This window comes from Haliotis rubra, unplaced genomic scaffold (genome assembly GCF_003918875.1).
Source record: "Haliotis rubra isolate DU_JTF1 unplaced genomic scaffold, ASM391887v1 Scf99, whole genome shotgun sequence".
Lineage (NCBI taxonomy): Eukaryota > Metazoa > Mollusca > Gastropoda > Lepetellida > Haliotidae > Haliotis > Haliotis rubra.
In genome coordinates, this window is record NW_025767734.1 from 1128012 (window position 1) to 1147604 (window position 19593).

At 42.5% G+C, this 19593-nt stretch overlaps 1 protein-coding gene across 5 annotated transcripts; it reads left to right on the forward strand.

Moving 5' to 3' along the window:
* Nucleotides 1-447: 447 nt before the first annotated feature.
* LOC124265652 (vitelline envelope sperm lysin receptor-like) lies at nt 448-16689 on the forward strand. Of its 5 annotated transcripts, none has more exons than XM_046700447.1 (12): nt 448-586; nt 1155-1209; nt 2864-2906; nt 5044-5225; nt 6115-6266; nt 8140-8288; nt 9052-9139; nt 11208-11370; nt 13438-13472; nt 14529-14631; nt 15457-15500; nt 16580-16689. In XM_046700447.1, the coding sequence occupies exons 2-12, from the start codon at nt 1165-1167 to the stop codon at nt 16584-16586; spliced, it is 1011 nt and encodes a 336-aa protein (XP_046556403.1). In that variant the 5' UTR covers nt 448-586; nt 1155-1164; the 3' UTR covers nt 16587-16689. The 5 variants fall into 5 exon arrangements, with proteins under 5 accessions (XP_046556403.1, XP_046556401.1, XP_046556405.1 ...); XM_046700445.1 differs by having other exon boundaries at nt 15457-15496; XM_046700449.1 differs by having other exon boundaries at nt 449-586; nt 14529-14623.
* Nucleotides 16690-19593: the final 2904 nt, after the last annotated feature.

Below are 19593 nucleotides of genomic sequence, written 5' to 3' on the forward strand. Positions count from 1 at the left end.
TAACATCCCTTTAACCAATCACAGAAGATGACCATATATATTATTTAAATCGTATCTTAATAGGTTCAAATACAAGATGTTACTAATAATTACTTAACCTAAGGTATACTGATTTTGATAACGACAAAAACTTGGATCGAAAGAGAACAGTTTCCAAGAGCAATAAATGTCATACCATTATCTGAGGCTTCCGCTGATCGCCTATGGACAACGGGATGTAGGGTAGCAAGGTGGTCACAGTGCTTGCTTTTCTTGCCAATAGTCCGCGTTCTGTTCTGCAACCTTACTTACTCATTTCAGTGCAGTGCATTACCAGGTCGCTTTACCTGTACACAAACTACTTGTACTGTTATAGTATTTAGAGTGGGTGGCTGCTAATTTACCTGGCTTTGACTCGATTGTTTACTGACCGCCGTCACATCCGAAACTCATTCACAGCAGACACTGACAAACCCAGTCTTGACTGGGTGACAGTGTTCGTCTCAGTCTGATTATGTAACAGTCCGGCATGCTGCACGTGCAGTGATACGGGGAAGAACATTTACAGTCACGGGTGATGTCTGCGTGGGGAGTCAGCTCATGTGAGGTATTGTTGATTTTGAAATTTCATGCGTCCTTGTGTTCAATATATTTACATTGGATGAGTAGGCCTACATCACAAGTGGAATGTGTTATAATATGATACCCTTCAATCCTATCCTCCCTCGACCCGTGAAGGTCCGGGCTAGAATATTCATCTTCAGTGGCCCATGCTTGTCGTAAGAGGCGACTAACGGGATCGGGTGGTCAGGCTCGTTGACTTGGTTGACGCATGTCTTCGGTTCCCAATTGCGCAGATCGATGCTCATGCTGTTGATGACTGGGTTTTCTGGTCCAGACTCGATTATTCACAGACCGCTGCCAAAGAGATGAATGTTGCTTAGTGCGGCGTAAAACTAAACTAAACTCACTCACTCACTATCCTCCCTCCGGCCCTATCCACCCTATCTTCACTCAGTCCGAAATGGTAATATCGATGTTTATCTCTGGATTGTCTTGTTCAGACTTGGTTATTGACAAACTGCTGACATATAGCTAGTGTATTGCGGAGTCCTGCATGAAACAACAAGCGAATTATATGATTGATTACAAAACAAGATATATATCTCTTCTAGAGGGTAGACTATGGAGATTTGGCTGGCGGCAGTTTACGTTTTAAACGTATCTTGTGTGAGTATCAGTCAGCACCAGTTTTGTTTTCTTTTATGTCAATCGTTCTCTATTTGCTTAGTGAGTGTCCATATCAGTTTATGTTTTGTGTATCAATAATTTATGGAGTGTGAGTATCAATCTCTTTTATTTGTGTTTTCTGTGATGTCAATCAGTATTTGTGTAGTGAGAGTACCAGTATCTATGTATTATGTTAGTATCAATATATGTTTTGCTTATCAGTCTTAATTCATTCGGGGGCGGTGGAATAGCCTAATGGTTAAAGCGTTGGCTCGTCACTCCGAAGACCCGGGTTCGATTCCCCACATGCATGGGCACTACGTGTGAAGCCCATTTCTGGTGTACCCAACCGTGATATTGCTGGAATATTGCTAAAAGCGGCGTAAAACCATACTCACTCACTTCATTTATACAGTGTGAGTATCAATCCCTATTATTAATTAGATTTCTGTGATGTGATTTATTATTAGTTCAGTAGGAGTAGGGGCGGTGGGGTAGTCTAGTGGTTAAAGCGTTGGCTCGTCACGCCGAAGACCGGGGTTCGAATCCCCACATGGGTACATTGTGTGAAGCCCATTTCTGGTGTCCCCCGCCGTGATGTTGCTGGAATATTGCTAAAAGCGGCGTAAAGCCAAACTCAGTCAGTCAGTAAGAGTATCAGAATATATGTATGTTGCGTAAGTATCAATTTGTTTTGAGCATCAATCCTTTTTATGGTTTATGGTTCATTTATTTGGTTTCCTGTGATGTCAACCATTCTGTATTTGTTTCGTTAAAGCTTCAGTTTCTATTTATACCTTTTGAGTATCAATCTCTTGTTACGTTTCATGCTACTGTCAAACTAAGTCCAATGATCTAGATATTTATATGTACACCATATACTGTATTCCGAGACACAAACTCGGCATTGCCCGAATAGCAACTATAACCCGTGAAGATCCGGGTTAGAATTGATCTTCAGTAACCCATACTTGTCGAAGAGGTGACTAACGGGTTTGGGTGGTCAGGCTCGTTGACTTGGCTGAAACATGTCATCGGTTCCCAATTACTCATTCTGTTAATCACTGGATTGTCTGGTCCAGACTCGATTATTTACAGACCACCATTATATAGCTGGAATATTGCTGAGTGCGGCGTTAAACAATAACGAAACACACAAACCAACTAGGTAGTCAAACAGTTTAAAGACGCGTCGCGATGTTTAAACACGGTTCCATGTCTAGACCCGCTCCAATGTTGAAATGGGTGAGTGAGTAAGTTTAGTATTACGCCGCACTCAGCAATATTCCAGCTATATGGCGGCGGTCAGTAAATAATCGAGTCTGGACCAGACAATCCAAGCATGGGTTACTGAAGATCAATATTCTAACTCCGACCTTCACTGGTTAATGTTGAAATGAAGTATGCAGGTGACAGTATGGCTTTTGATCTAAACCCACGAAGATCCCGGTAAAAATTAATCGTGAGTAACCCATGCCTGTCGAAAGAGGCGTCGATAGGGACTGGGTCGTCACGCACACTTGGTGATACTTGTGAACGTATTTCAATTGCGTATGTGCTCACGATGTCTCTCACTTTATTGTATGACCAAGACTCTTATATTTACAGAGTTTACAAGTTTTTTAATAAATGCGACAAAATTTTAATTTTGCAGTTGTCCGTTTTAGCGAAGATTCCTGCCGGCTATATTCTCAAAGGTATGTCCCATTTCATATTAATACATAATTTATATGTAAATGAAGCCACCTTTTGTCCATCCAAAATTATACATAACTTGCAAACTGCTCTTTGTGCATTCAAGCATGCATGTCGAAAAGACGATCAGGAAGATACTGGGCATTAAACTAGAGACATGAACATTGCATTTCTACAACTAAATGACGTTAAGAAGCTGGTATGAGGATAGACAACTTCTTCATTGCAATAGGTTGGACGTTTCGGTGCAGATGCTAACACCGTTATCTAGCAAGTAATACACAACATTATGCACAAGGAGAAGGGGATATTTCAGTTTCTAAAATTGAAGAGATTGATGTACAATGTGATTACATTACATTTTTGTATACTGAAACATTTAAACTGTGTTGAAAACATTATTATACAAATAACATGTAAGCCTTCCATATTGTAAATGATAAATATGTAGGAACATGCTCCATAGGGAAATGAATCATCATCTATACAGATAACACAGGTATGTAAGACAATGAGCAATATCTGCAGTTCAAACTAACGCTTAGTCTCTGAATATATATCATTTGAACGAAACAAATAATTCCTGTTAAAATGAGCCCCGGTAAGATCCTAAACCTGAGATAAATCTACCCATGCTTCATTGGGACCGTTCATAATTCATGGCTAGAGGGGTGAGGATTTTTTATGGAGAAGCATGTACAATGTGAATGACAAAACACCCCACCCAACACAGTCTATAAACGCCTCACACAACATTACGGTGTGTTACATCCTACATGCAGAGAACAGGTTAAGGAGGACTATACGAGTATGTGTTAGCTCATTAAAATAATTGCATCGCCTAAGCAACTTAACATTTATTCTTTAAAGTTTGACAAACAACCTTTTTAAAAAGGAAATATGTGAAGCGTAAACCTGAAGCCTTTGTACATCTGATTTAAACTTTCTGCGTGGTTGGAGGGAGGGTGTATATGGAAGGGTTAACCTCAGTTGATTTAGTTTGTTTGATAATAAAATTAATATTGTATTTATTTATATACAGTGAGATACAAATACAACTATTTTAACTATTTGATTTTTTTCTCCCGTTTCCTTGAGCTGCGGAATGTCCAATATGTTATTTCAATCATTAGCTTCAGTACACAGGGACGGTGGGGTAGCCTAGTGGTTAAAGCGTTCGCTCGTCACGCCGAAGACCCGGATTCGATTCCCAACATGGGTACAGTGTGTGAAGCCCATTTCTGGTGTCCCCGCAGTGATATTGCTGGAATATTGCTGAAAGCGGCGTAAAACTAAAAACTCACTCACTCACTTAAGTACACAATGTAGCATCCTGAAACTGTTCGAAAAACGTTTGCGACAAGTTTCGCAACAACCTATCCTACCCATAGTCCCTTGCTGTAACATCCGGGTTAAGGTAGGTCTTCAGCAACACATGTCGAAAAAGCGACTAACGGGATCGGGTGGTCAGTCGCGCTGACATGATTTACACATGTCATCGTATTCCAACTGCGTGGATCGATGCTCATGATGTCAATCACTGGATCCAGACTGGTCCAGCCTCTATTATTTACAGACCGCCGCCATGAAGCTGGAATATTGCTGATTGCGGAGTGAGCAAACAAAAATCCTTCCGGTAAAGCTGGTACTTCTGCCAAAAGCCAGCAAAAAGAAATTTGTTCATCATCTTTTTCTGTTTTTACAACTATACATCACAGACACACATTCATGCAATGACCACAAATTGATCACCTATGAAATAAATATCCAAGAACATAAATTATCCCAATAATACTGGAAAATTTAATCACCCAATTCTCGAAGGTATAGAGACCGATTTTTGATTCTTTTGTACGACGCTCAGGGGCGGATACAGCTTTTTGAGGACGGTGTCGGGGTTGGGGTGGGGATTGCACAGTTCATTTTCACGGGTTTCAATGGTCATTTAATAAACTTTCAGGACAAAACGGGGGTGCGCACCCCTGCACACCCCATCTGGACCCGCCTATGACGCTTGTTTACTGTGTAAGATGTAATGTATATTATTATGCATTTAACACGGGGATATATATAGATATATTTGTTTTTATATAAGATACATGATCTCCATGTTGACGTTCTATTGTTACCAAATGACAGTCACTCCTCACTGTGGGGCTCATCCGGTTCGTCCCGCCCTGGTAACCATCGTAACCGACCTGACAGTTTGCGCCGTGGCTGAATGTGCAGAGAGAACAGTTCCTTTCAAGACTTCTGACGGGGTCAACTTTCAGCTGTTTATTGCCTACCCGGGACAGAGTAATCTCCCTTGTGTATTCAAGGTAAACTGGCCGAAATTTGCTGCTGGTGTATGGCACGTTCGGACATGGCTCAGGGTCATGTTTGCTTATACATATACAGTGTTGGTCAAGTGGCTACATTGGTGGGTGACCATCACTTTGAATTTTGACTTAAATATCACATCTTACAAGGGTGGTGGGGTAGCCTGGTGGTTAAAGCGTTCGCTCGTCACGCCGAAGATCTGGGTTTGATTCTACTTTGGTAGACAAGCTCATTTGGTGTCCCCCCTCTATGACAGCGTTGGAGTATTGCTAAAACCATGCTCACATCTTAACACGGCGGCATTTAATGATGGCGGTGACGTAGTGGTAAAAGCTGCCATTCAATACGCATAGTTTCAGAGTGGGTCAAGGTGACCTAATTGTTCATCCTATATACAGCGGCTTACATGAACGTTTTTGACTGCTTGTAACTGCCTGTGGCGATCTATGCCGATTATTGTCGTTGCCTGCTAGTTAGAGTAAAATGAAGAGACACGCGAGCTACTCTTCTTTACTCTACATGCTGAAGACATGATTTATCCTCTAAATGTCAAGTGTCATATTTTTGCGTCCTTTTGTATGACGCGGCTACGTGACCGAACCATCAACCTTCCACTCTCCTGCCCGACATTGCGTCCACTTGACCTGGGTCAGACACGTTTCCGCGTCGTCGTGTGAAATACTGCTAATTCACTGTTGTGTGTCATGAAAGGTTGTGTCCCTTTTCCGTACAAGGATCCTCTTATCGCGGTATTAATTACTAGATTTGTACTGCTTTATTTAGCACCATAGCCTTTATCCGACATTGCGCCCGGAATTATGTGGTTCAGATTTTGGACAGAAAAGCTTTTTCATCATTAAACATAATGGGAAGCAATCTTGATTTCAGAAACAGAAGCATGTGATGACGTTTGTTGTGAAAGTCTTGGTATCGTACGGTGAAAGGGAAAGATCACTGCGCCGAAAAGAGAAAGTAACCATCATCTGTACCTTCGACGGCAAAAATACCAGTGGTTCACAGACATACAGCATTATCCAGAAGTGAGTCACTGACACACACACATATAACACCGGCCAGAGTCAGCCACTGACACAGAGAATGTACGTTCAAACACACATTCTCAGTTGTCTGAACTACATTATGATCTACATATTGCTTTTTTACTATTTCTTACCTCCTTTCACCATTGGGGAGCTTCAGTGCTCTTCGGGTTAAAAAGATAGTCCTTTTGGACCTAGTCTCCAGTCACATATATACTGAGTCAAAAAAGAAACTTCACATTCTTTCTTCAGAGCACTATAAAAGAACAAGAGATGGTAAGATGGTTAAATTGTTATTATTTCATTGCTGAGATCTGTGTGATGTACACGATACACTGACAGTGCCATAATCAGTTCCATTAGGCTACACCGCCGTTCCAAAACATGGGTATACAGAATGTCAAGTCACAAGAATAAATGCGAAATTTCTCAGTTCAATATCGTGTATGGCCGCCCCACGCATTCACCACTGCCAAACACCATCTCCTCATCGACTGCCTGATGCTTGTGAACACGTGGTTGGGGATTCTGCGCCATTGCTCTTGCAAGGCAGCGCCAAGTTCCTGCAAATTCTGAGGTTGGTTCCTAAGACCACGAAGCCTTCTCCCAAGTGCATCCCAAACGTGCTCTATTGGATTAAGGTCAGGCGACCTCGATGGCCAGTCCATGACGTTGATTCCAGCGTTTTGAAGGAAATTTCGTTTCAACATCGCGGTATGCGGCCAAGCATTATCATGCTCGAACTGTAGACCTGGGCCATGAGCCGCCATGAAAGGAACGAGTTCAGGGGTGAGCACCTGGTCGCGGTAAGCAGCAGCTGTGAGGTTTCCACGGATGACCAGAAGTCGGGAACGGTTGTTCCCACAGAAAGCACCACACACCATGCAACTTCCGCCCCCGAATCTGTCGACTTCCTGTACACAACATTGGGCATACCGTTCAGGACGTCGTCTCCAGACTCTATGCCTGCCGTCCGCGAATCTGAGGGTAAACCTGGATTCATCGCTAAAGACGACTCGATTCCAGTCTCTCTGGGTCCATCGGAGGTGACGTTGGGCACACAGCAGACGTTGACGTTGATGAAACGGCGTCATTATTGTGGCCCACGATATGGACGTCGAGAATGGAGCTTGGCAGCCCGCAAACGATTTCGAATGGTCTCTGAGGACAGTCGACCTCTAAACAGATCTTCCCCCTGCTTGCAACATTCCAACGGCACGTTCACGTTGCACATTTGTCAATCGTGGCATTTCAAGTACCGTTAGAACTGTGGTTTAAAAGTGTTTTTTCATTTCTTGAGGCCAATGCGAACACGTCATATGAAGAAAACTTCGATGCGAAGATCACGTGATCGACTGCACGTGCAAAACCTGATTTAGCACTAACGTCATTTGCACGACGAATGGATGGGTTTGAGTGGGTTTTGCTAACGTTTTTCTAGAGTCGAAAGATAGGGATCCCATTTCGGATACCAAGATGTATCATCAGAGAAAAATTATTCATTATTTTTCAAATTACATTTTGTGAAGTTTCTTTTTTGACTCAGTAATATATGCTGGTGGAAAGCCGCGACAAAATGGGTTGGTGGTTAGGTCAGGTTGATAGTGCATGATTGTACCGAGACAACATTAATGGTATTTCACTATAACGAGCGCGTGAAGCCCATTTCTGGTGTCCCCCGAGGTGATATTGCGGGAATATTGCTAAAAGCAGCTTAAAACCATATTCACTCACTCACTCTCTCACTCACTCACTTGAGCAATGGAGTGTCACATAGCTGGATTAGTGCTAACATCAGCGGTTTACAAAAGTCACTCCTTACTAAAACAGTCTAAATGATATACTGTTATGTAGTATTTGTTATTTATTGTAGACTACTTGCACCGATGGAGATCCAACGTAACGTGGGCCAGGACAGCAACGCAACTTTCACCCTGAGATTGACAGACATCTATGGCAACGACCTGTCCAGCAGCTCAGTCCATCTTGGCCGAACAGTTCAATTGAGAGCATCTGCTGTCGGTAGGTCCCGTTTCGATGGGGCACGGTGCACGGGGCACGGGGCACGGGATCAGGGGCCCTGTCGCACAGGAGACGCACTATAGGTATATAGTCTCGAAAGTTCCCTTTAAAAGGTTGATGGATAGGTCTAAGCCTAAATTGCTTTAAATATGTGCACAGTCCAAGAGATTTGTTTTAAAATTACACAGTAGCACGCTCCCAATTTCACATGGATGTCACTAGTCACGCAATGACGAAATAAGGTACCAGAACCCTGCTTCATGTCGTCAAAGGTTAGTCCCGTGGTGGTTCAAGGCAGAACCGATCCCAATGATCGATGAAGTAGACTAGCTGGGGTATCCTTACTTCACTTCACTTCAGTTCACGTCACATCACCTCAGCAAAGATGCAAGTCTCAGTGTAACTGACGCGTTGGTTCAAACCGGCGATAAACTGAAGTGTGACATACAGATATGCTGTAGTTAGTGAGTGAGCGAGTGAGTGGGTGAGTGGGTGAGGTTTTACCTCGCTTTTAGCAATATTCCAGCAATATCACGGCGGCGGACACCAGGAATGGATTTCACACATTGTACCCATGTGGGGAATCGAACCCGGGTCTTCGGCATGACGAGCGAACGCTTTAACCACTGGGCTTCAACACCGCCCATGTTGTGGTTAAAATATAAGGCGACACAAGTCCCTTTGGTTACAATTCCCTGTGTTTAAGAGTCCATGTGATCACTAACAATTCAGAGAAAACTGTCAACTTTCCTTTCTTTCTCAGGACTGCCAATCGATGCCAACATGATGCCGGTCTCCTGTGATGCGGTGTCCACTGTCAGCGGGACACGGTATTCCATCCTCAGAGCAGGGTATGTCGTTTAAAGGAACACCTAGAGTTTCAATCCCGTTCCTGCTTCACGAATTATTCCTCCGCCCTGATATTCCTACACCAACAATGAAAAGGGTTTAAAACCCAGGCAACTCACTGTACCATACGTATGTGGGGGCTAGCGACCTCCCCAAGGATGTCATGCGGATCCAAGCCTGAGGCAAGCCATGACGGTGAATCCAAAAGGAGTAAATCCAATAGCTCCTGAACACATGACACCAAATGTCAGTCACGACGCGGTCTTGACAAGGAATGTCAAACCTCCGAACTACGTACACAGTCGCCTTCTGTTTTCGGGCTTTTTATAGAATAGAAAATATTGTGTTTTTGTAAATCAGATGTCAAGTAATCACATGCAGTTATATACATTTAAATATTTTGAAATGAAATAAAACTGAGAACTAATTCTAAAATATGGGCATTTGAACAACATGTCATCTTAAGCAGAAATGTGATCAATTCCAAAAGACACATTCACTTGATGGATGGGCGTCAGAACCTGGCATTGTCCGCTGGTAAATGACACACGACACATGGTGAGGTCCAACTGTCCGTTTCTTTGGCGATGCTTCAAACTGTTTCTCTGCGCATGACGTACAATGAAATGGCGGCAGCAGCATCAAGAAACTGTACATCTCGTATTGTTGTCATATCAGCTTCAGTCATGACCAAACTTTGATGTAGTTTATAGTTTGGCTGTTGTTTAACGCGGCACTCGGCAATATTCCAGCTATATGGCGGCGGTCTGTAAATAATGGAGTTTGGACCAGACAATCCAGTGATAAACATCATGAACATCGATCTACGCAATTGGGATACGATGACATGTGTCAACCAAGTCAGCTGGCCTGACCACCCGATCCCGTTAGTCGCCTCTTACGACAAGCATGGGTTGCTGAAGACTAATTCTAAACCGGATCTTCACCAGTCTGGTGTAGTGTATGCCTAATTTGGGCATGTTGTATCCTGCGTAACTCGATGAACTGCCGATCGTTTGTTAACGTATGTTTGCTGACATGTTTCGCTATTGTGGATATCAGTTGTGCATATTGTTTAAGTACGTGCTCAGAATATCCTAACCAGTCTCTCCTGTGTGTATGATTAGCCGAATTCAATAATGGCGTATCACTGACTGACTGAGTTTAGCTTTACACCACTTTTAGCAATATTCCAGCAATATCACGGCGGGGGACACCAGAAATGGGCTTAACACATTGTGCCCATGTGGGGAATCGAACCCGGGTCTTCGGCGTGACGAGCCAACGCTTTAACCACTAGGCTACCCCACCGCCCCCAATAATGACGTATCAATATTTCTGGATACGTTTCTTTCGGACACCAAAGTGACTGGAATTTGTAACATGAATTATGCGTTCCCATTGGAACTCACATTTTCAGCTCCTTCAGTCTAGCAGTTTCTGGGAACAGGTTTTCAGTACAGTGTGAGAAACGTTAAGAATCAGGATCAAAACCGGCATGTGGTGTTGGCTCCACACTTAACAAACACCATTCCATTCCAATGGCCGAGAAATGGCCCCAAATAGAGTCTATTTCAATATGAAATGTGCCATATTTACATACGCCGCTCACTACGGACGCCATGATGTAAGACATGACTTAAACCCACTTCATTCCTTCAGCCAGGTGCCCTAATAACACGTCGGGTCGGTGCGGTAGCCTATTGGTTAAATCGTTGGCTCGTCATGTCAAAGGCCCGGGTTCGATTCCCCAAATGGGTACAATGTGTGAAGCCCATTTCTGGTGTCCCCCGCCGTGATATTGCTGAAATGTTGCTGAAAGCGGTGTAAAACTAAACTCACTCACTCACTCCCAGTTATTTTAGCATTACAAGCCCCTGTGGATACACATACGCACAAATCCATAATTACACAAAGTCTCACTCGAAAGTAGGTTTTACAATACATGTGAAAAATGGCAAAATATCTTTGATATTGCAATTCCATGGCAACATATTTTCACTCATTTTCAGCCAGGTGCTCTAATAATGCCCTATTCCCAACTTTGAATGTATGCCTTCCCAATGATAGGTGTGGTGACGGCATGGTCTTCAATAAAACTGATGGGTTCAGCAGCTTCAGCAACGAGACAAGAAGTCCATATTTCCAAACCTTTGTCCTGGAGGATGACTCGCCGCTGAAATATGAGTGCAACTTCACGCTCTCCAAAAGACCAAGTGGTGATGAATGCCAGGTAAATTGTTATGGCAATACCAAATTACAGTATTAATTTCTGGCTTATTACATTTATCAACGTTCCAATTGAATTTGTATCCCATATGCGTGTTATAATTGTTTATGCTTTTTGTACATCTGGCTTTAATAACAATGTGCTCTTTGTTTATCTTATCGTGCATCCAGGTATCGATTTTTAACTTTTGATCTTTACCTGTTGTTTTTAATGTAAATATGTTGCTAAACACAACACATCATTATCAAATATTTAAACATCTCATTTTTGGGTAGTACTGACCCTAGCTCGATAACGGTTGTACGAATTTACATTGAGCCGTCCCCTAAATACCAAATACCAGAAGTTATTATCCATATGGTTTGTGTTTTCCTGTTTGCTCACCACCTTCAAGAATGCCGACCAAACAGTTAATACTAGTTAAGGTCGGTAACTTGAATCAACTCGCAGATCGAACTCAGGTCAAACTGAATGTTCCCACTATCTATCAAATTCACCGACTGGAATTCTGAGGCAGAGATGTTCCATGTTTGTAGTAAGTGCCGATGTTTGTATTAAGAGCCGACCAAAATTAATTACAAAATAATAATCATCATCGTAGCCGATTTTCAATAACACTGGCATATCTCGGCCATGACAAATGCAACGTTCTTCTTCTGAAACGTGGCAACCCAGAAGAGGGAGCATCGGTTAACTGATTTGAGGCCAGAATCATAGAAGGTCAAGCCAATATGTACCTAGGGATGCACGTTAGAGAGAAAGTCCTGAACACCCATATAAAGGACACACTTCGCCCAAATTATGAATGTAGACTTTAGAAAATCTGAAGTTTAGAGTTGAACTTTTGCACACATTCATTCGTTTGATTATGCTCTTGTGAAACATGTCATAAGTCCAATGATAACAAGGCATTTCTCACTTTTATAAAAAGAGTGTGGACATAATCTTACTGTCACGTTTGATGTTTTTGGTGGTTCTGTAAGCTGAACGCTACAGGGGAAAAGGTCAACGAGGCGAAGTGCCACTGTGACATCAAATCGGCACTAGTTCGGTTTTTCAGGGAAGACTGAACGACCACTGCATCGAGTTTATGTGTAGCGTGTTGAGAAGGACGGCAACACCGAATCGTCCTTCGTTTGGATGACGTCATCAGAAGGCTTTCCTTTTACTTGTCAAGACCAGTCATTTCCCACTCGAACCCGGCAATGTGTGATTTTGCATGAAAATATTAATATGAAATTTATGCAATGAATTTTAATGAGACTGTCCAAGACCTTGTAAATAGTTACCAAACTCAGTATCCTAAGTGACATGCTTGTGTACCTTGATCGGTTGACCACCATTGGGAAGGTAGCCGGGCCCCTTCTGACACTTTGGGTAATGCAGAATGCCAAAGTGTTGGGGAGTCTTCACATTCTCCGAAATATTCTTGGTGGATTCGACTACTTTAGTCAGCTACCTGTGAAGATCCGGGTTAGGATTGATCTTCAGTAACCCATGTTTGTCATAAGAGCCGACTAACGGAATGGGGTGGTCAGGCTCGCTGACTGGTCGTACCCCAATTGCTTTGATCGATACTCACGATGTTGATCACTGGCTTTTCTTGTACAGACTCAATTATTTACAAACCACCGCCATATAGCTGGAATATTGCAGAGTGCGGCGTAGAACTAAACTCACTCACTCACTACTGTAGGCAGCACTTCCTGGGAGAAGTCCATTTCGCTGTCTATGTCGGTGTGGAGGGGCAACGGCCCTGAGGTCATAACAGCCTCACTCCAACCCTCTTTACTCCTTTTCAAAATCTGTACAAAAACTGCGCTTGAAAAGCGAATGAGTCCGTACGCAATGTTCTGAGCGATGTATTGTTAGTAATAAGATCAGGTGGTTACAATTTCTGAACTGATTGGTTGTATGTCCTTCTATTTAACAAGTGAAGCGATGTTTTCCTGAACCACTCACCAACTCCTTCAAATCAAAGTTTAACACTGTTGAGCGAGCCATGTGTGGTCCTGTCATACATGATTTCAGCGAATTCAGTAAAGGCAACTCAGTTTATTATCTTTTCAGATTCCACAATGTTCATGCTGGGGTGCCCAAACCAAGTAAAGTATAGTATTACTGTTATTTTAAATTTGAATTACCTTAAGAATACATGCTCCTCAAAACTTAAAAGAACAACTATTCTTCCGTATTAATGTAGTGTCATACCACTCACACTTTGCTAAGGATCACAAACATTCACAACTTTACTTAAACGTAGATTTATTATTTGAAATTGTTTCCATTTTAAACTGGATAAATAATGATATGGTCATCTCTCTTTAGTCACTTTAATCTAACCTTATGCACTTGATACATGAGTAACCATAAAAATGGTTTTCATGGCAACAATCAACCATTTTGCAAAACATGGAACGAGTCATTGACAAATAACAACACATGTCAATAGCAGGTATAGGATCCACAAGATGCAATGACATAGTGAAACCTGGATCCATATGCATGATTACAATAAACCAAAATTGACCCTACATAATAGTTTTCTGTTGAATCCATGATTTGATCCTCAGAAAAGTTTGAGTAGTATATATGGCCCTATAGACTATAGTAATTTGAAACAATATGTTGATCCTTAATTTATTTTGACTACTATACGTCAAGATTTTTATATTGCTGTACGCCCATATCCTGTGCAAGAATATCTCGTGTTACACTGATCGGAAATTGCAGCATGCGTGTCGTTGAAAACGATAGATAACGACATACTAGAGACAGTACTTCCTGCACAAAACAAACATCCCTTCTATTTCGCGATGGCAAAGCCGTCTAAGAAGAAAATGTTTGCCTACGAGTTTTCAAAAGGAATCTCTGTACGATCGCAACCGTGTTGAGGAGAATCACATCTAGCTATTGTCCTACTTTATTACCTCGTGTAAGATCCATTATACACAGTTACGTAACAGAAGATCTCATGAGTGGCGTGGTCAATAAAACTTTAAGATTTTCAGGATTAGAATTTATTGACCACTTTCGGTCACGTGTGAAACACGCATGATACATCTGACAAGAACGCTGAAAACTGAAGATGGCTGAAGGTATCAGGGAGGTTTTTCTTAGACACCTGACATTTGATGCCGAGGTAATTGTTTCTTCCCCAGCTGCTGTTACACATGTGAGGATGTCCGAAATGCCTACGCTGAGCTGAACTGGACGATGAATGAACGGTCGATTGGGCAGTGCACTGGCTCCCCGTGTACGGTGGTATGTGCGCATGCGTCAAGTATTGACTGTCACGTGATTGGTGTATGTAAGCCTGCTGGTGTCAGGTTTTTGCACGTGTGTGAAATAGACTTGTCAGAATGGATGTTTGTCTAGTATGCAGACAGTGGGGAGGTAGGTGTGCCCCGAAGTTCGTCACGCCGTGTCCGGTTTCGACTCCCCACATGGGCACAATATGTGAAGCCCGACCCCAGCCATGACATTGCTGGAATATTCATTCTCTCTGGTATACAGGGGTAGCCTAGTGGTTAAAGAGTCGCTCGTCACGCCAAAAACCCTGGTTCGATTCCCAAAACGGGTACAATGTGTGAAGCTCATTTACCGTGATATTACTGGAATATTGATAAAAAACGGCTTAAAACCATAATCACTCACTCACTGATATATAGACACACCATATGAATAGGTTGACTTGTGTGGAATATATAGACTTGACATGTCTTTGGTTTACGTCGTTTCAAATATATGTACCTGTCATTGGCAGATGGATCTCTTTCAAATATTTAGACCTGACACAAGGTTGGAAGTAGGTACTCCCAAATGCGTACATCGATGCTCATGTTGTTGATCACTGGATTGTCTGATCCAGGCTCTATCATGTATGTACATACCGCCGCCATATAGCTAGAATATTGCTGAGTGTGGCGTAAAATTAAACTCACTCACTCACTGGTTGTAGGTACACTTATTTTCTTTAGTGATTATGACTATTTTCTCTTGAATGTGTAGTCACAATTTTCCTGAAAACGGCTAACGTGCCATGCGTATGTTGGATTTGAAAAACACAATGATTTTTACATGTTTCAGAATTCATGTCACAATGAAAGAGCCCGTAGACGTACCGCCAGTAGGTATTCATGTTTCAGTTAACACAGCTAGTTATACATCGTTTGATTTAAAGGGTAATGCTTGTCATGTACTCTTCCTATCTGTAACCGAACGATGTTGCTGGAATAATTCATCCGCCCTCTGAGAGATAAGGAGAGCCAAACACGATTTTTATGCCTTTTCTCTAAGTCGACCTCACTCACTGGCTTATCTTTTCAATGGGGTTGTCCCCAGAGTTACGTCCCTTTGGCGCGCAAGAAATCTATGAGAGTCGTTCTGATCAAGGTTCACCCTTATCGTGTGTTCGCCCTTGTCGTGTGTTCGCCTTTATCGTGTGTTCGCCTTTATCGTGTGTTCGCCCTTATCGCGTGTTCGCCCTTATCGCGTGTTCGCCCTTATCGCGCGTTCACCTTAGTATGTGTTCACCCTTATGTGTTCAACCTTTTTGTGTATTCACCTTTATCGTGTGTTCATCCTTATGTGTTCGCCCTTATCGTTTGTTCACCCTTATGTGATTGTCAGCACTGTACCTGCGGACAAAGGGTTTCACAAAAGTGCTAAACGACTAAAACCTACGTAAACAAATCTAATTGATGACTTTTATCGCTGTGAAAATGGATATTTGTTGAAAAACGCATTCATTGTTTTTAGAACACTACTTAGAGTGGCAACCTTAATCACAGTTGGCTTTCATCCAACATCATTGTCCGTTTGGCTCAAAAACGGACCGATGAATTGCAATCTAACTTGAAAACTAATAAACATATAATAATAAATGGAACGCTGATCATAATCAAAACATCGGACCAACTCTGAATTTTTGCAGAATCTGTCCTAAAAATAAGATGTTTAACAAACTATAATTAAAGTTTTGACACAGTTCACTATTTGTTACGAAGGAGGAGTGCAATGAGAGGAACAGCCATGTGTACGAGAAGCACGTGTACAAGTGCCGACAAATGTATTGATTCATTTACCTGCCGTCTCCTTTCTCGCACAATTCATCGGTCCGCTTTTGAGCCAAACGGACTACAAGTGATCTGACTGAAAGCGACGTTAACCTCAACTCAGGCCTTAACTGTTGATTGTTGTACACTTGCAGGCGATGACAGTATAAAACCAACGCTGTTATTTACGGTACGGACCAAGGACTGGTGATCGCGAGCTGTCTGGTATGAATGTAGTTCAGCTATAAAGATTATTATAACTTGACGTTATCTTATTTATGGGAAAGGGCGGTGGGGTAGTCTGGTGGTTAAAGCGTTCACTCGTCACGCTAAAGACCCGGGTTCGATGCCCCACATGGGTACAATGTGTGAAGCCCATTTCAGGTGTCCCCCGCCGTGATATCGCCGGAATATTGCTTAAATCGGCATAACACCATACTCACTATTTATGAGAACCTACTCTGAATTTGATATAACATTGTGAACAACTAGTCTAAATATGTTCAGGAACACTTATTTCGATCATCCTACTATAAATTGTTTGAGTGGCATTCTAGAAGTTGGTGGTACAGAGATGACACAACTTTATGGATGATCAACATCTTTATTTTGACAATGGCGACGTTTCGGTATAGATTCTTATATCGTTTTCAAGCATATCTATAGTGGCACATTACCATAGGACTATGATACCAAGGACCGCCTCCGTGGTGTAGTTGTTTGAGCGTCCGCCCGGAGAGCGGAAGGTCGCGGGTTCGATCCCCGACCACGTCATACCAAAAGACGTTAAAATATGGTACTTGTTGGTCCCTGCCTGGCGCTCGGCATTACTGGGTACAACTAGGACTGGTCGGCTCGGAGTCAGTATAATGTGTCTGAGTGGGGTATTCATGCTTCACTGCGGCATGGTATCTCATTGGGCTAGCACTATAAAACCAGCTTACGTCTGGGCTAGTACAAGACCGCCTTCGTGGTGTAGTGGTTAGAGCGTCCGCCCGGAGAGCGGAAGGTCGCGGGTTCGATCCCCGACCGCGTCATACCAAAAGACGTTAAAATATGGTACTTGTTGGTCCCTGCCTGGCGCTCGGCATTGATGGGTACAACAAGGACTGGTCGGCTCGGAGTCAGTATAATGTGTCTGAGTGGTATTCATGCTTCACTGCGGCATGGTATCTCATTGGGCTAGCACTATAAAACCAGCTTAAGTCTGGGCTAGTACAAGCAGCCGCCCACACACATGTACACGCATGCACGTCATCATATGAGCGAAATATTCTCAAGCACGACGTTAAACCCAATTTCACCTCACCTCACCTATGATGCCAAGGTGATCGGGTCAAAAAGATTAACCATACTATTGTATTTTCAACAAATCTGCTGATCCTTAACTTATTGCGACTTGTACATGAGAGAATCACTTGTGTAACTGAATTGATTCAATACTTTCGGTTCAATAGCCCCGTGTATGCATGCGTCCTCCTCTATGGCTTAATGTTGGCTTCATTGACTTGTTTTGGGCGTGGCGTCATTCTATAAATATTACGCCATTCATCAATGTTCCCGTCCCGGAATTACTTCCTTATGCAGGTGAAGCTTTGAATCGCTCGAGAAGTATGAAATTTCACTCGTGCACTTATAGTCGCACAGGCACTTTACGTTAATGAACAGTTTGTCTTCAGACACCCACGCTTGTTTGGCAGTCGACTTGAAGCATTATGTGGTCAGGCTTGCTGGCTTGGTTCATGTTTTTCCATTGCGTAGATCGATGCTCATGCTTTGAGTTGTCTGGTCCTGACTCGATTATCTAAATTAACACTGGCACAACATTGCAATATAAGGCATGGCTTTACTTTGGACATGATATGTCAAAATATTACGAAATATTCTCGATAATATACTCAGTCTGGTGATCTCACAATTTAAAAGTATTAACATCAACTTTATACTGAACATTTATAATCTTGTCCCCTGACCATTAACATTCCCCGGAAAGCACTATTATATATGGAATTTGAAAGGGCCATGAAACTATTCGGTGGTGTAGCTTGGGCGTTTGTCTGGAAAGCCGAATGTGAACTCTAATGGTGTCAAACCAAAGACGATGAAAGACAATAATTGTTATCCTACCCTACAGACCAGTATTCTGATAAACGATGTTTACTCCATTCCACAATGTGTAGATAAGAAATGGTGAGGTATCCACCAATATCAAATTGGGCCTTCTGCTGAACAAACAATGCAAATTATCGTATTTTGGGACATAATGCCAAGGTCACATATACCTAATTTTTCAAAGGTCTCCGACCGATGCGACGGCATCGGTGGGTTTCACCGATGTTGCGTGTAAAATCGTCAAAACCCACCCCTACTTTTAATGAAATTGGTGCTGCTCTTGCTGAGGAGGCAAGATGATTACATTGGTCGAAGCATGCCTCAAAAAAGTCATGTAAGTCTCAATTAGGTTGTTTACTCAATATTTGTGACATTCGCTCCAAAATACAAATTTCTAATTTGACCCCGACATCTTCGACGACTGAGTACGCCACCAACTCATCACACCATCTATCAGACCCCATTAGGTCTGGTCGTGTACTCTACAACATATATGATCATATTATATATATATTGCCAATACCCCGGGGATCAAAGTTGTGACCTTGTCTTTTTCTTACTAATCCCTTACGCTTATGGCATAGTACATATCACGATGGACTTTGGCTAACAGAGACAAGTTAGTGACCAATCATAAAATTCTGACAAGTTTAAACTGAAATGTAGAACTTCTTCCCTTACTGCACTGTCGATAAGAATTCGTAATCAATATTTGATGTTTCGACACACTTTACTAACACACGAGGTACAAACTACTCGAAACCTAAAATGTAAAATCAAGTCACTCTATGTCTATGACCGCCTCGGTGGTGTAGTGGTTTGAGCGTCCGCCCGGAGAGCGGAAGGTCGCGGGTTCGATCCCCGACCGCGTCATACCAAAAGACGTTAAAATATGGTACTTGTTGGTCCCTGCCTGGCGCTCGGCATTAATGGGTACAACAAGGACTGGTCGGCTCGGAGTCAGTATAATGTGTCTGAGTGGGGTATTCATGCTTCACTGCGGCATGGTTTCTCAGTGGGCTAGCACTATAAAACCATCTTCAGTCTGGGCTAGTAC

Bases quoted from the DNA above. Each gene is read 5' to 3' on its own strand.
- LOC124265652 (XM_046700445.1), top strand. From the start codon at position 1,165: ATGGAGATTTGGCTGGCGGCAGTTTACGTTTTAAACGTATCTTGT. The intron at 1,210-2,863 runs GTGAGTATCAGT...TTAATTTTGCAG, and splicing joins ACGTTTTAAACGTATCTTGT to TTGTCCGTTTTAGCGAAGAT. The intron at 14,632-15,456 runs GTATGTGCGCAT...TACATGTTTCAG, and splicing joins CTGGCTCCCCGTGTACGGTG to AATTCATGTCACAATGAAAG.